Source organism: Palaemon carinicauda, chromosome 39, assembly GCF_036898095.1.
Source record: "Palaemon carinicauda isolate YSFRI2023 chromosome 39, ASM3689809v2, whole genome shotgun sequence".
Taxonomy (NCBI): domain Eukaryota; kingdom Metazoa; phylum Arthropoda; class Malacostraca; order Decapoda; family Palaemonidae; genus Palaemon; species Palaemon carinicauda.
In genome coordinates this window covers 67,695,176-67,708,375 of record NC_090763.1, presented here as the reverse complement: position 1 = coordinate 67,708,375, position 13,200 = coordinate 67,695,176, and the positions used below count along the sequence as shown (strand labels likewise).

Below are 13,200 nucleotides of genomic sequence, written 5' to 3'. Positions count from 1 at the left end.
AGGGTCGACTCCGAGTCTGCTAGGACCAGCCAATCGTCCAGATAACGAAGGAGACGAATGCCGTTCCTGTGCGCCCAAGATGAAATCAGGGTGAACACTCTGGTGAACACCTGAGGAGCTGTGGAGAGACCGAAACACAGCACCTTGAACTGGTAGATCTTGTCGTCTAGGCAGAATCTTAGGTACTTCCTGAAAGACGGATGGATTGGGATCTGGAAGTACGCGTCCTTTAGATCCAGTGTGCACATGAAGTCTTGTGGTCTCACTGCAAGTCTGACCATGTCTGCTGTCTCCATGCTGAACCGGGTTTGCCAGAGCTGAGAGGTCGATGACAGGTCTCCAGCCTCCAAACGCCTTCTTTACAAGAAAGAGTCGACTGAAGAAGCCTGGGGAGCCGTCCACGACCTCCTGGAGAGCACCCTTCTCGAGCATGGTCTCGACTTCGGCCCGAAGGGCCAGTCCCTTTGCCGACCCCGTGGCATACGAGCTCAACGACACTGGATTCGCTGTCAGGGGAGGTTGAGATGTTGTGAACGGGACGCGATAGCCTTGGCCGATCACTGAGACCGTTCAAGCATCGGCCCCGTGTTGCTGCCACCTGCGGGCGCAACGCTGAAGGCATTCCCCCACAGGTGGACACGCAGGGGGACTGCCATCCCTAGGGCTTGCGGCCATGGCCGCTACCCCTAGGAGTCTTGCCTCCCCTGGAGGACTTACCGCCCCTCTTGACCTTGGCGGGAAAGGACTGGGGCTTAGACACCACCTTCTTAACTGCCGGTGCCTGCTTCGGAGCCTTACGAGGCTGCTGAGGCGGCGGAGCTGGAGGCTTATAGGGCCGAGCTGTAAGGGCCCTATGGAGGAGGGAGTCCGTGCTGGATTTCCTCCACCTCTCAGCCGTTCGCTCCATGTCCTGAGGCTCAAACAGGTTCTCCCCAAGAAGGGAAGCATGTCTGAGCCTACACACATCCACGGCGGGGACCTTCGGCTGGAATCTCTCGGTCACAGCATCGCGCCGCTTCAACACCGAGTTGGCCCACAGGGTGGTGACCTGGTGCGCCAAAAACTCGATGGAGCGGGTGCCCGAGAGTAAGAAGTCTCCAGGGCCTTCCTATTGGTCTCCTTAGACAAATCCTCGGAGCGCAATAGGATGCCCAGAGTTCCTAGCCAAAAGTCCAGCCACGAAGTGGCCTGCATGGCACACTTCGCGACCTTTTCATGGCTAAGGATCTCTGCCGCCGAGAACGACACCTACCAGGCAGAGAGCTTCTCAAGGGGAACTCCCTTCGCCAGCTCCTCCACGGAGTGATGGAGAGGAAGAGCGAGGCTGGACTCACCCAAGATCTCAAAATACCTCCTTTGCTGAAGACGAGGAGGAGGGATGAGCTTGTTCCCGGCAGAGGAACGACTGGAGGAGGCAAGAATCGCGAGCTGAGCGTTGGGCCTAGCTCTGGCACTCTTCAGACCCCGAGACCAGGGCAGAGCCGCACTGGACTTAGGGGCCTTCCGAACGTCAAACACTTCGTCCAAGATAGTGTCCTTGCCTTCACGGGGGGCGATCACGTGGTCCATAAGCCCGTTAAGTTGCCTTATCAGGCTCAGAACCTGCCAGAAGGCATGTTCGGATTCCTGCTGATCTCCTTGCGGGCTGGCAGGTAAGTCTCCTGTCCCCGGAATCTCTTCCTGGGGTGAAGCGTGGACGTTCCCCCGGGGAGCCGCGGGTTCCTGGCGAATCGTCGAAGATGATTTTGGGACGGTCTTGGAGTCCTTGGATTCCCTCCTGGGAGGGATACAGGATCCCAACAAAGAGGTTCGAAGAGCCCCTTCCGCACGAGACGACTCTCCTCCATGAAGCGAAGTCTCCCCCCTTGGTGCCGAGGGGAAGACTACCGCTTCACTGGACTCACCCGAGGACGGAAAAGCCTCGTCCACGGGAGAAGGAGAAAACGCTCAAGCAGGAGAAGGGGGCTTCGCGACAGACCTCTTGGGAACCAACTTCGCCCTGGGGGAAGTCACCACGAAGTCCACTCCTCTCTTTCTCTTCAGCGTAGGAGAGGCAGCCGTTGGTTTGTTGCCCTGATCGGCGAGTGCTGGTTTCATTACCCTCACTAACGCCTGCATCAGAGGACCAAACCAAGTCTGTTGCTCCACGGACACAGAGTCCGAAATCCTCGCTGGAGGGAAAGGGATCGGGCGATCCTTTGGAGTGGACACCACAGTACCTGCCTGAAAAGAAGGGGGGGAAGAAGGATGCACTAACCTCTCCGCAGTGTCTTCCCTGTCCTGCACAACAGTCCTGCGTTTGGATGGAGGCGATCCCAAGCGCTGTCTGGGAACACGCGTTCCTGCTGCTACCACTGGCTGCGAAATTCGCCGCGAACGATGGTCGCGCGAAGGCGAACGGTCGCGCGGGCGAGCAGTCGCGTGGGCGCACAGGCGAGCGGTCGCGCGGGCGCGCAGGCGAGTGGGCGCGAGGGTGCACAGGCGAACGAGCACGTGGCCGAGTAGGCGAACGAATGCGTTGGCGCGATGGCGAGGGAACGCGTTGCCGCGTGGGCGAGGAAGGTTGCTGGCGACGTAGGTCAGGAGACCTGTAGCGTGAGGGAGAGCGATTGCGAGCAGGCAATCGGTGGTGAGCTGGCGAACGCTGACGCGCAGGTGAGCGATGGCGCGTTGTCGCATAGTGACGCGTTGGCGAGCGATAGCGCGCAGGTGAATGATCGCGCGATGGCGAGCTAGCAGATGGCAAACCATGTCCTTCCAGAATCTCTGGTCGACGACGCGTTGGAGAACGCGTGCGCGCAGGCTGTAAGTCACGCTGGCGGTCCGGAGATCGCCGATGATCAGGTGATCGTTGACGCGTAGGAGAACGCTGACGAACAGGCGATACTAGGATCGTCTGTGAACGCTGGCGAGCAAGGGGGCGACGCGTGAGATCCTGTGAAGGAGCAGTTGGCGCATCGCGTTCACGAACAGGAACAGGAAGAGCGTAGGCGCGCGGGCGAACATGTGCTTTAGAAACAAGAGCTGGAGAACGCGGACGATGATGAGTAGACACAAGATGAGGATTGCGAAAGAGCTCAGGAGACTGATGGCGCGCAGGGTGCCCAACAGGGACTGCAGGATGATCAGAGACCACAGGGGAGCGCTGGCGAGCAAGAGGGCGATGATCCTCAAAAGAGCGCTGACGCTCAGAAGAGCGCTGACGAGCAGGAGAGCGCCTGTGCGCTAACACTGCAGAAGGGCGAGCAGGAGAAGGAGAGCGCTGACGAGCAGGAGAGCGCCTGTGCTCTAACGCTGCACGTCAAAGGGAAGAATCCCTTTGCCCCGAAGGGAGCGTTGCCCGTCGGGTGACGAGGTCCCCAGAAGGTGAAGTTCTAGCAGGAGTAGGAGAACGGTCCGCAGAGAGGTCCAAAGGAGCAGGAGCTGTAGGCTGAGTATGACGAGGAGAGTCCCCTTCGGAGGAAGAAGATCCAAAAAGGCACCTCTTAACCCCCTTATAAGGGGAAGGGAGGCCCTTGCGACGCAGCGGACGGTGAGCCTTACGGCGAAGGCGGCCACGGGGAAGATCATCAGGACCATCAGTCCTCCGAAGGGGAGTCTCAGTCAAGGCACTCCCCTTAGAAGGAAGCTGAACAGCAGAAGAGCCCGTAGGACTCACTTCCCCCTTCGAAGAATGTACGGAAGGGGGAGGAGAGCCGTCAGCACCAACATCCTCAACTGCACCTGCAGAGGATTGCTCCGCCCCGTCGGAGGCCTCTGCCACCACGACGTCGACGATAGACAGAGGGTCTACCTCTGCTACCGCCGGCGACTGCTTAACGGCGGCCCCCAACGAGACAAGGTCAATCAAGGCGACCCTGGAGGGCAAGCCCTTAAGCCCCAGGGAAGCCCAAATCTGTAAAAGATCATCAACAGACAACGAATTATCAATAACCTCCCCCGGAGGAGGAGGGGGAACCGCCCCGCTATGGGAGGCGACGCCCTCTCCCCCCACCCAAAGTCGGGAAACAGAACTAGGGCCTGCGCTACCACTCGGCCGATTCTCCTTAGGAGCCGGACGAGGGGGAGCTTCGGAGGAGGTTTGGGCGGCGAAAGAAGAGTCCCGAGAACCCTCCTCCTTCAAGGCAACCCCCGAAGGAGAACGGTCTCTCTTGGACTTCTTCTTACGCCGACGGCCAAACCTCTCCCACTGGGAGGCAGACCACTACCTACACTCACTACACGTTTTCCTGGTCACACCGTCGGCCCCGACACTGAGGGCAAAGGGTGTGAGGATCCGTATCCAAGGCCGACATAAAGGTCCCACAAGGGCGGCCGGCAACACCAGGGCACGTACGCATAGCAAAGATAAATTAGGTAGTCAACTTCAAACACACACACAAGCCGTAGAGAAAAAGCAGAAAAAAGATTAAAGGCTGTCAACGAGGACGATGGACAGACACGTCTGTTCATCGCCAAGCCAAAAGTGAAGTGAAGCAAGTCACCGGTGCGTGGGGGGGGGAGGGGTAGCAAGCTACCCTTCCCCTACCCCCCGCTAACTAGCGCGGGGGTAATTAACCCTCGTTAAAACTATTGGCTCGTCATTTCAGCTGCGCTAAAAGATAAACCCAATGTAAATAGCGTGGTTTGTATTTTGGTTACGGAACAATTGTATTTTTCCTAACTATACAAACCTTAGCTATTTAATATGGGTAATTACTTTCGGCGTAGTTGAAATGACGAGCCATTAGATTTTTAACGAGGGTTTACTACCCCACCGCAAGTTAGCGGGGGGTAGGGAGGGGTAGCTTGTTACCCCGCCCCCTCACACACACCTGTGATTTAGCTCACTTTGCTTAGAGGTAGGACTTTCATGGGAGACAGGGCTGGCAGGCAAGTTTGATTAAATAGCTAAGGTTTGTATAGTTAGGAAATATACAAATTATCTACGAATTTGTCATTTGTTCCGTAACTGAAATACAAACCACGCTATTTAATATGGGCGACTCACCCCTTAGGAAGGGTGGTAAGTCCCGGCCATTACTGGCTTTGGATTTTGCCCGCGGACTCAATATTTGAGTGTGTCAGTACTCAGTAATAAGGAGTCCCTGCACCTCGCTAGCATCTTGCTGTGCAAGTGCTGCGGCCTACATAAGCTGTGTGTGAAGGTATGCAATGTGACACGTCCTAGGAAGTTGACCTGGAGTTCTTTAGATGGAACTCAAAGGCTAGGACTCTCCCAATACCACCTCGTCAGGGAATGGGGACGTGACAGTATTAACTTAATACTAGGAACACAAGGAAGCATGGTTTACCTGCAGTGGTTTGAGGTCAGCTATGCAGAGAACCCAGGATGCTGCTTTCCCCAAAAGAGGGGAGGATGAAGAAAAGAATAAGCGCCAAACCTTTTCATTCATGCAGACTAAGACTGGGTAACAATGCCCTCAACCTTCTGCTACTTGTCCATTAAGGAGCCTAAGGTTTAGACCAGCTGTTGTGCAGCCACCACAGGGCCAATAGAGAACGTATCGAGTCTCCTGTGTGTCACATCTTGCAGGTAGTGGGCTGTGAAGGTCGTCTGACGCTTCCACACCCCAGCTTGCAGGACCTGCGTCACTGAATAGTTCTTCTTGAAGGCCAGGGACGTAGCTACGCCCCTGACATCATGTGCTCTAGGGCGACGTGACGGAGGAGGGTCAGGATTCAAGGATAGGTGTATTACCTTGCGAATCCAGGCCGAGATGGTATTCTTGGTAACCTTCCTCTTCGTCTTCCCAGTGCTCACAAACAAAGCTTGCACCTGGGGACGAACTGCATCCGTTCTCTTAATATAAAGCCTCAGACTCCTTACTGGGCACAGTAGGAGATGGTCTGGGTCATCTGTTACAGAATGAAGACTCGAAACCTGGAAAGAGTCGAACCGAGGGTACGGCACTCCTGGATTCTGAGTCTTGGCAACAAACTCAGGGACGAACCTGAACGTTACCTCCCCCCATCCCCTTGAATGGGCGACATCGTATAAGAGACCATGAAGTTCGGTGACTCGCTTGGCCGAGGCCAAAGCTACCAGGAACACCATCTTCCAAGTAAGGTGGCGATCTGAAGCCTGGCGTAATGGTTCATAGGGAGGTCTCTTAAGAGACCTGAGAACTTGAACCATGTTCCATGGAGGAGGTCTCACTTCTGACTGAGGCCAGGTAAGTTCATAACTCCGTATGAGTAGGGAAAGTTCCAGCGAGGAAGAAATGTCCACTCCTTTGAGCCTGAAGGCTAGACTTAAGGCTGAGCGATAGCCTTTCACTGCCGAGACTGAAAGGCGCATTTCCTTCCGCAAATACACGAAGAACTCCGCTATTGCTGGAATAGTGGCATCGAGTGGAGAGATAACCCTTCCACGACACCAACCAAAGAAGACTTGCCACTTCGCCTGGTAGACCCCTGCGGATGACCTACGCAGGTGTCCAGACATTCTATTCGCAACTTGCTGCGAAAATCCTCTCTCAGTGAGGAGATGCTGGATAGTCTCCAGGCGTGAAGTCGAAGCGAAGCTACGGCTTTGTGAAAGATGTGTGGTTGTTTGAGTAGCTCGTGTCGTGGAGGGAGTTCCCTCGGGAGCTCCGTTAGGAGCTGCAGAAGGTCCGGAAACCATTCTGCGTGATGCCATAGCAGAGCTATTAGGGTCATCGAGAGATTGACCAATATTCTGGTCTTGTTGACCACCCTCCTCATCAGACAGAACGGGGGAAAGGCGTAGACATCGATGTTGTCCCACCGTTGTTGGAAGGCATCTTGCCAGAGAGCCTTGGGATCCGGGACTGGGGAGCAGTACAGCGGAAGTTTGAAGTTCAGCGCTGTAGCGAACAGATCCACAGTCGGGGAACCCCACAAAGTCAGGACTTTGTTGGCTACTTGACGATCCAAAGACCACTCGGTACTCACTATCTGCGTCGCTCTGCTCAGACTGTCGGCGAGCACATTCCTCTTGCCTGGAATGAAGCGAGCCGAAAGTGCAATCGAGTGGACTTCGGTCCATCTCAGTATCTCTACTGCGAGATGGGATAGCTGTTCTGAAAAGATACCTCCCTGCTTGTTGATCTAAGCCACTACCGTGGTGTTGTCGCTCATCACCACCACAGAGTGGCCCTCCAGGTATTGTTGGAACTGTTGAAGAGCCAGGAATATGGCCTTCATCTCTAGCAGGTTTATGTGGAGGTACTTTTCTGATTCTGACCACAGGCCTGAGGTCCTGTGGTTCAGAACGTGAGCCCCCCACCCTTTCTTTGAGGCGTCCGAAAACAACATCAAATCCGGGGGGAGGACGTGAAGATCCACTCCCTTTCGTAGGTTCTCGTCTGCCACCCACCACTTAAGGTCCATCTGTTCCGCAGAATCCATAGGGATCATAGTGTCCGGGGAATCGTGACCTTGATTTCACCGGGACTTGAGTCGCCACTGGAGAGATCTCATTCTGAGGCGACCATTGGGAACTAGACGGGCCAGGGATGAGAGGTGACCGCGGAGACGTAACCACGATTGGGCTGGAAGTTCTTCTCGTCTGAGGAAAGGCCTTGCAACCTTCATCCGCCTTGCTATCCTGTCGTCTGATGGGAAGGCTTTGTGGAGATTGGTGTCTATGATCATGCCTAGGTATACCAGTTTCTGAGTGGGCAGCAGAAAGGACTTCTCGAGATTTACCATGATCCTTAAATCTTGGCAAAGTCCCAGAAGTTTGTCTCGGTGACGAAGAAGGGCTGACTCCGAGTCTGCTAGGATCAGCCAGTCGTCCAGGTAACGGAGGAGACGGATACCGATCCTGTGAGCTCACGAAGATATTAGGGTGAACACTCTGGTGAACACCTGCGGTGCTGTGGAGAGACCGAAACACAGCACCTTGAACTGGTAGATCTTGTTGTCTAGGCAAAATCTTAAGTACTTCCTTGAAGACGGATGGACTGGGATCTGGAAGTACGCGTCCTTCAGGTCCAGTATGCACATGAAGTCTTGCGGTCTCACGGCAAGTCTGATCGTGGCTGCCGTCTCCATGCTGAACGGGGTCTGCTTGACAAACCTGTTTAGGACTGAGAGGTCGATGACTGGTCTCCAGCCTCCAGACACCTTCTTTACAAGAAAGAGTCAACTGAAGAAGCCTGGGGACCCGTTGACTACCTCTTGGAGAGCGTCCTTCTTCAACATGGTCTGGACTTCTGCCCGAAGGGCTTGCCCCCTTGCCGATCCCATGGCAAGGGAGCTCAACGACACTGGATCCACTGTCAGGGGAGGTAGAGATGTCATGAACGGGATGCGATATCCCTGACTGATAACTGAAATCGTCCAGGGATCGGCCCCGAGTTGCTGCCACCTTGTCGTGCAACTTTGCAGGCATCCCCCCACTGGTGGACATGCAGGGGGACTGCCAATCCTAGCGTTTGCGGCCACAGCCGCTCCCTCTAGGATTCTTTCCTACCCTAGAGGACTTTTTGCCCTTCTTGTCCTTGACAGGAAAGGGCTTAGACACTTTTGTCTTCGCTGCAGCTACCTTCTTCGTACTCTTGACAGGACGTGGTTGCTGGGTAGCTGGAGGTTTGTAGGGCCTCGATGTTAGGGCCCTATGGAGAAGGGAATCCTGGTTGGACTTCCTCCACCTCTCAGCAGCCTGCTCCACGTCCTTAGGCTCAAACAAATTCTTACCGAGGACGGAAGAATGTCTGAGCCTGCTAACGTCAGTACTGGGGACCTTTTGATGGAATCTCTCAGCCACTGCGTCCCGTCGTTTCAAGATAGTGTTAGCCCACAAGATCGAGACTTGGTGGGCTAGAAACTCGATGGTACGCGTGCCTGAGAGCAAAAAGGTCTCCAAGGCCTTCCTGGTGCTTTCCTTGGACAGGTCCTCAGACCGCACCAGGATGCCCAGAGACCCTAGCCAGATGTCCAGCCACGAAGTAGCCTGCATGGCACACTTCGTTACCTTCTCCTGGCTCAGGATCTCCGTTGCCAAATACGAGACCTGCCGGTTGGAGAGTCTCTCTAGAGGGACTCCCCCGGTAAGCTCTTCCAGAGAATGGTGCAAAGGAAGAGCTAAACAAGTCTCCTCCAAGATCTCAAAGTACCTCCTCTGATGGACGCGAGGAGGCAGGAGGAGCTTGTTACCGGTGCTGGATTGGCTGGAGGAAGCTAGCTCAGAGAGCTGGCCTTCGACCTTGTCTCTGGCACTCTTAACCCCCTGTGACCAGGGGAAAGCCGCACTGGCCCTCGACGGTCTCTGAGTACCATAGACTCGGTCCAAGACCGTGTCCTTGCCCTCACGAGGAGGAATCTCTGGATCCGGAAACCCATTGAGACTCCTCATGAGGGTCAGAACTTGCCAAAACGCATGTTCTGACTCCTGTAGCTCTCCTCCTGAAGGGCTGGCAGCAAAGTCTCCTGTCCCCAGAGGGTCTTCCTGGGGGGACTCGCGGACGTTCTCCGAGGGCTTGACTGGCTCCTGTCTAATCCTTGATGAAGACTTAGGCAAAGTCTTCGAGTCCTTCGGCTCCCTCCTAGGAGGGATACAGGACTCCAGCAGTGATGGTGGAAGGCTCTTCTCAACCCCTACCTGAGAAGATTTCTCGGGGCGAGGTGGGGTTTCCCCCATTGGTGCGATGGGGGAATGACCCGCCTCACCTGACTCCCCAGAGGACGGGAAATCCTCATCCGCAGGGGAGGGAGAGAAAGTCTGGGGGGGAGAGGGAGCCTTCCTCAAGGACCTCCGAGGAGACAGTTTCGTCCTTGGAGAAGTTACCATGGAAGGAACTCCTCTCTTCCTCTTCAGGGGAGACGAAGCCGCCACTGTTTTGTGACCAGGGTCAGAGAATACAGGCTTAAAAGCCTACACGAGAGCTCTGACAATGGTACCATACCAGGGCTGCTGACTGACAGTCGCGCTGTCAGTCACTCCCTCTGGAGGGAAGGGGATCGTTCGATTCCTAGAAGGAGTAACTAAACGAGGGTTCGCCTGAAAAGATGCTGAAACAGAAGAAGAAGAGTCCTTGGACCTACAGTATCCGGAAATCTCCCCTCCTCCGACAAGCACGCTGTTCTGCGCTTGCGGGGTGGGAAACGAGACAATGATGACCTGGCCACGCGATGTCCTGCGGCCTCACGCGTGGGATCGCGCCTATGATCGCTCTGGGGATCGCGATGCAAATCGCGCTGGTGGTTGCGCGATGGGCCCTGCCCTGGGTCGCGCGCGGGAGAATGTTCGCGCGTGGGCGAGCATGGGCGCACAGGAGAGCGATGGCGCGCGGGAGCGGGCGGGTGAGCGATGGCGCATGGCGGCCTGAACAGGCGATGATAGGTGGCGCGCAAAGGCGATTGTTCGCGCGCGGGCGCGCAGGATCTTGCCGAAGGGCCTGTGAGGGCGAAAACGTTGGGCGTGCGCGCAGGAGAAATATCTCTAGTGAGCGGGCGCGCGCCGCGTGCATCTGGCTGAAGCAGTGGGCGCTGGCGAGCAGGAGCAACTGGAACTACGCCCAGATCCGAAGATCGTGGGCGTGCCTGGCGCGCAGGAGATCGTGGGCGCGCATCAAGATGTGGGTGCACAGAAGTGCGCTGTCGGTTTGGAGAGTGCTGAAGTCCTGGTGAGCGCCTGTGCACTATCTCAGGAGACTCCAGGGATGTGCGCTGGCGCGCTATATCAGGAACGACAGCAGTTGTGCGCATGTGCGCAGTCACGCGTTGAGGCATTGGAGAGCGCTGGAGGTCCAGTGAGCGCCTGTGCGCTATCTCTGGAACTTCCTTTGTGCACTGACGCGCAGGAGAGCGCTAGTGCGCTAAAACAGGAACCAGTGGAGAGTGCTGGCGCGCTATTGCAGGGGCGCGCTGGCGCGCAGGTGGTCGTGGGCACGCAGGGGAACCCTGGCGCGTAATAGCAGGATCAACAGCAAGTGCGTGCACGCGAGCGCTGGCGCACTAAGACAGGAACATCTGCTGCAGGTCGTTGGCGCGCATGGAGTACCTGGCGCTTAAGGGACTGAGACACAATCTTGTGCTCAAGTCCCTTATGCCCCAAAGGGACCGTTGCCTGTTTAATAACAGGGTGTGATGGCGCCAACAGCGCATCGGCAGCCAGGAACGGCGACGGCAAGTCAGCAGGTCTGGAGGGTGGAAGGTCAGCGTGTCCTGTGTAAGGACGACCTTCCACCGAAGGAGATCGCGAACGATCTCCGGAGAGGTCCAAGCAGGTAGCTGGCAGGATAGGTGAACGACGACGAGGTTCTTCTGCGGAGGACTGTGGAGATGACGAGCCGAAGAGGCGCCTCCTAACACCCTTGTGAGGTGAAGGAAGACCTCTACGGCGAAGGGGAAGGCGGGCTTTCCGCCTTATACGCCCTCTGGGGGCCGTAGGGTCAGCGGGCTGACCATCAGCAGTCCTCCGAAGAGGAGTCTCTTGTGAGTGAACTCCCCCAAGGGGGAGAATCACCGGCAGGAGAGACCGTAGGACTTAGTTCCTCCCTCGAAGGATGTTCGGAGGGGGAAACTAAGCCTTCAGCTACCGCAGCAACATCAGGAGCAGAAGTTTGAGATAACACATCAGAAGCCTCTGTCACAACAACGTCGACGATAGACAGAGGATCGATCTCTGCTACCGTCGGTGACTGTTTGACAGCTGCTCCCAACTTGATCATGTCAAACAGCTTCCTTGGAGGGCGAACCCTGAAGCCCCAAGGCACCCAAAGCTGTAATAAATCATTATTATTAACAGACAAAGAAATATCCTCCTCCGGGGGAGGAGAAGGAGCTGCCTCGCTATGGGAGGCAACTCCCTCTCCCACAACCCGGGATCGGTCAACAGAACTACGGTCTACACTATCACTCGACGGCTTCTCGGGAGAAACCGATCGAGTTGGAGGTTCGGAGGAGGTTTGGGCAATGGAGGAAGAGTCCTTGGGATTTTCTCTATTCAAAGAAACCATTGAAGGAGAAATATCGCGTTTGGACTTCTTCTTCTGGTGCCGAGAAAACCTCTCCCACTGGGAGGTAGACCACTCCCTACACTCACCACATACGTTAACACTATCACACCGTTGGCCCCTACAATGAGGACACAAGGTGTGGGGATCTGTGTCGACCGCCGACATAAATGTGCCACAAGGGCGGTCAGGTAAACCAGGACACTTACGCATGATAGCAGAGGCCAACTTCACAAACAATCTGGAAAAAGAAAGAGCAAAGAAATATTAATAATGGCTGATCAACAAAAGCGAGGGTGAAAGCGGACACGTCCGACCGTCACCCGAGCCGATAGCAAAGTGAGCTAAATCAGAGGTGTGTGGTGGTGGTGGTGGTGGTGGTGGTGGTGGTGGTGGGGGGGGGGGGGGTAGCAAGCTACCCTTCCCTACCCCCCGCTAACTAGCGGTGGGATAGTAAACCCTCGTTAAAAATCTAATGGCTCATCATTTCAGCTACGCCGAAAGTAATTACCCATATTAAATAGCGTGGTTTGTATTTCAGTTACGGAACAAATGACTATTGGTGTGGCACTCTCAATGATAAAAATTACTGATTTTCATTAATTCTTCTGAAAAAAAAAATCTCTTATCAGTTTAATGCCATACCTGTTAACTTGAATCTGCTTAGAACTTATATCATTGTTTTTACGAGTGATTGCATTTGCAACAGCAGCTTCATGCTGTGCATTTAGAGCAGCTATCTGTGCATCTCTACTCTGCAGTTCAAGCTTCTGCTTTTCTACTGTACGTTGAAGTTCTGCTCTTTCAGCTGCCAATGTTTGGAGCTCTCTTGCATGTCTGGAAAAAAAGGTAAATCAGTAATGCAAAACCTTATCATTAGTTATACTATCAAGATCCAAACCAGGAATGAGAGGGACATTATTGCTTACGTAATATTACTCTCTACTGTATACAACTTCATGCTATTCATTCTCCTGATTAAGGATACTCATGTGGACAATTTTAACTTCTTAAGCATATTGTCTAGTTTTCAATAACATTAAAAAATATAACTGTAAAAAAAAAAGTCAGAGATAAAATGAAAGGAAAATTGTAGGCTGCATAGCTGAATTCCTGAAGTCCTTGGATCACAAATGTCTAATGACAATCAAGCATTAAAGAATGCTGTATACATAATATTGCCTGCATCACTACTACTTCAGATAATACCTTGTACAACACAAGGTATTAAGAAATAAAAATAAAAGAAAAAGAAAAGATTATCCTAACCATA

At 54.5% G+C, this 13,200-nt stretch overlaps 1 protein-coding gene across 2 annotated transcripts in view; it reads right to left on the bottom strand.

Annotated features, from left to right (window-relative positions):
• The window catches only part of LOC137631240 (progesterone-induced-blocking factor 1-like), a 113,216-nt gene that overhangs the window by 78,056 nt on the left and 21,960 nt on the right, over nt 1-13,200 (bottom strand). For both annotated transcript variants that reach the window (XM_068363022.1, XM_068363021.1), the window contains one exon: nt 12,573-12,764. In XM_068363022.1, coding sequence (XP_068219123.1) covers nt 12,573-12,764 — 192 coding nt within the window. The remainder of the gene's footprint in view (nt 1-12,572; nt 12,765-13,200) is intronic.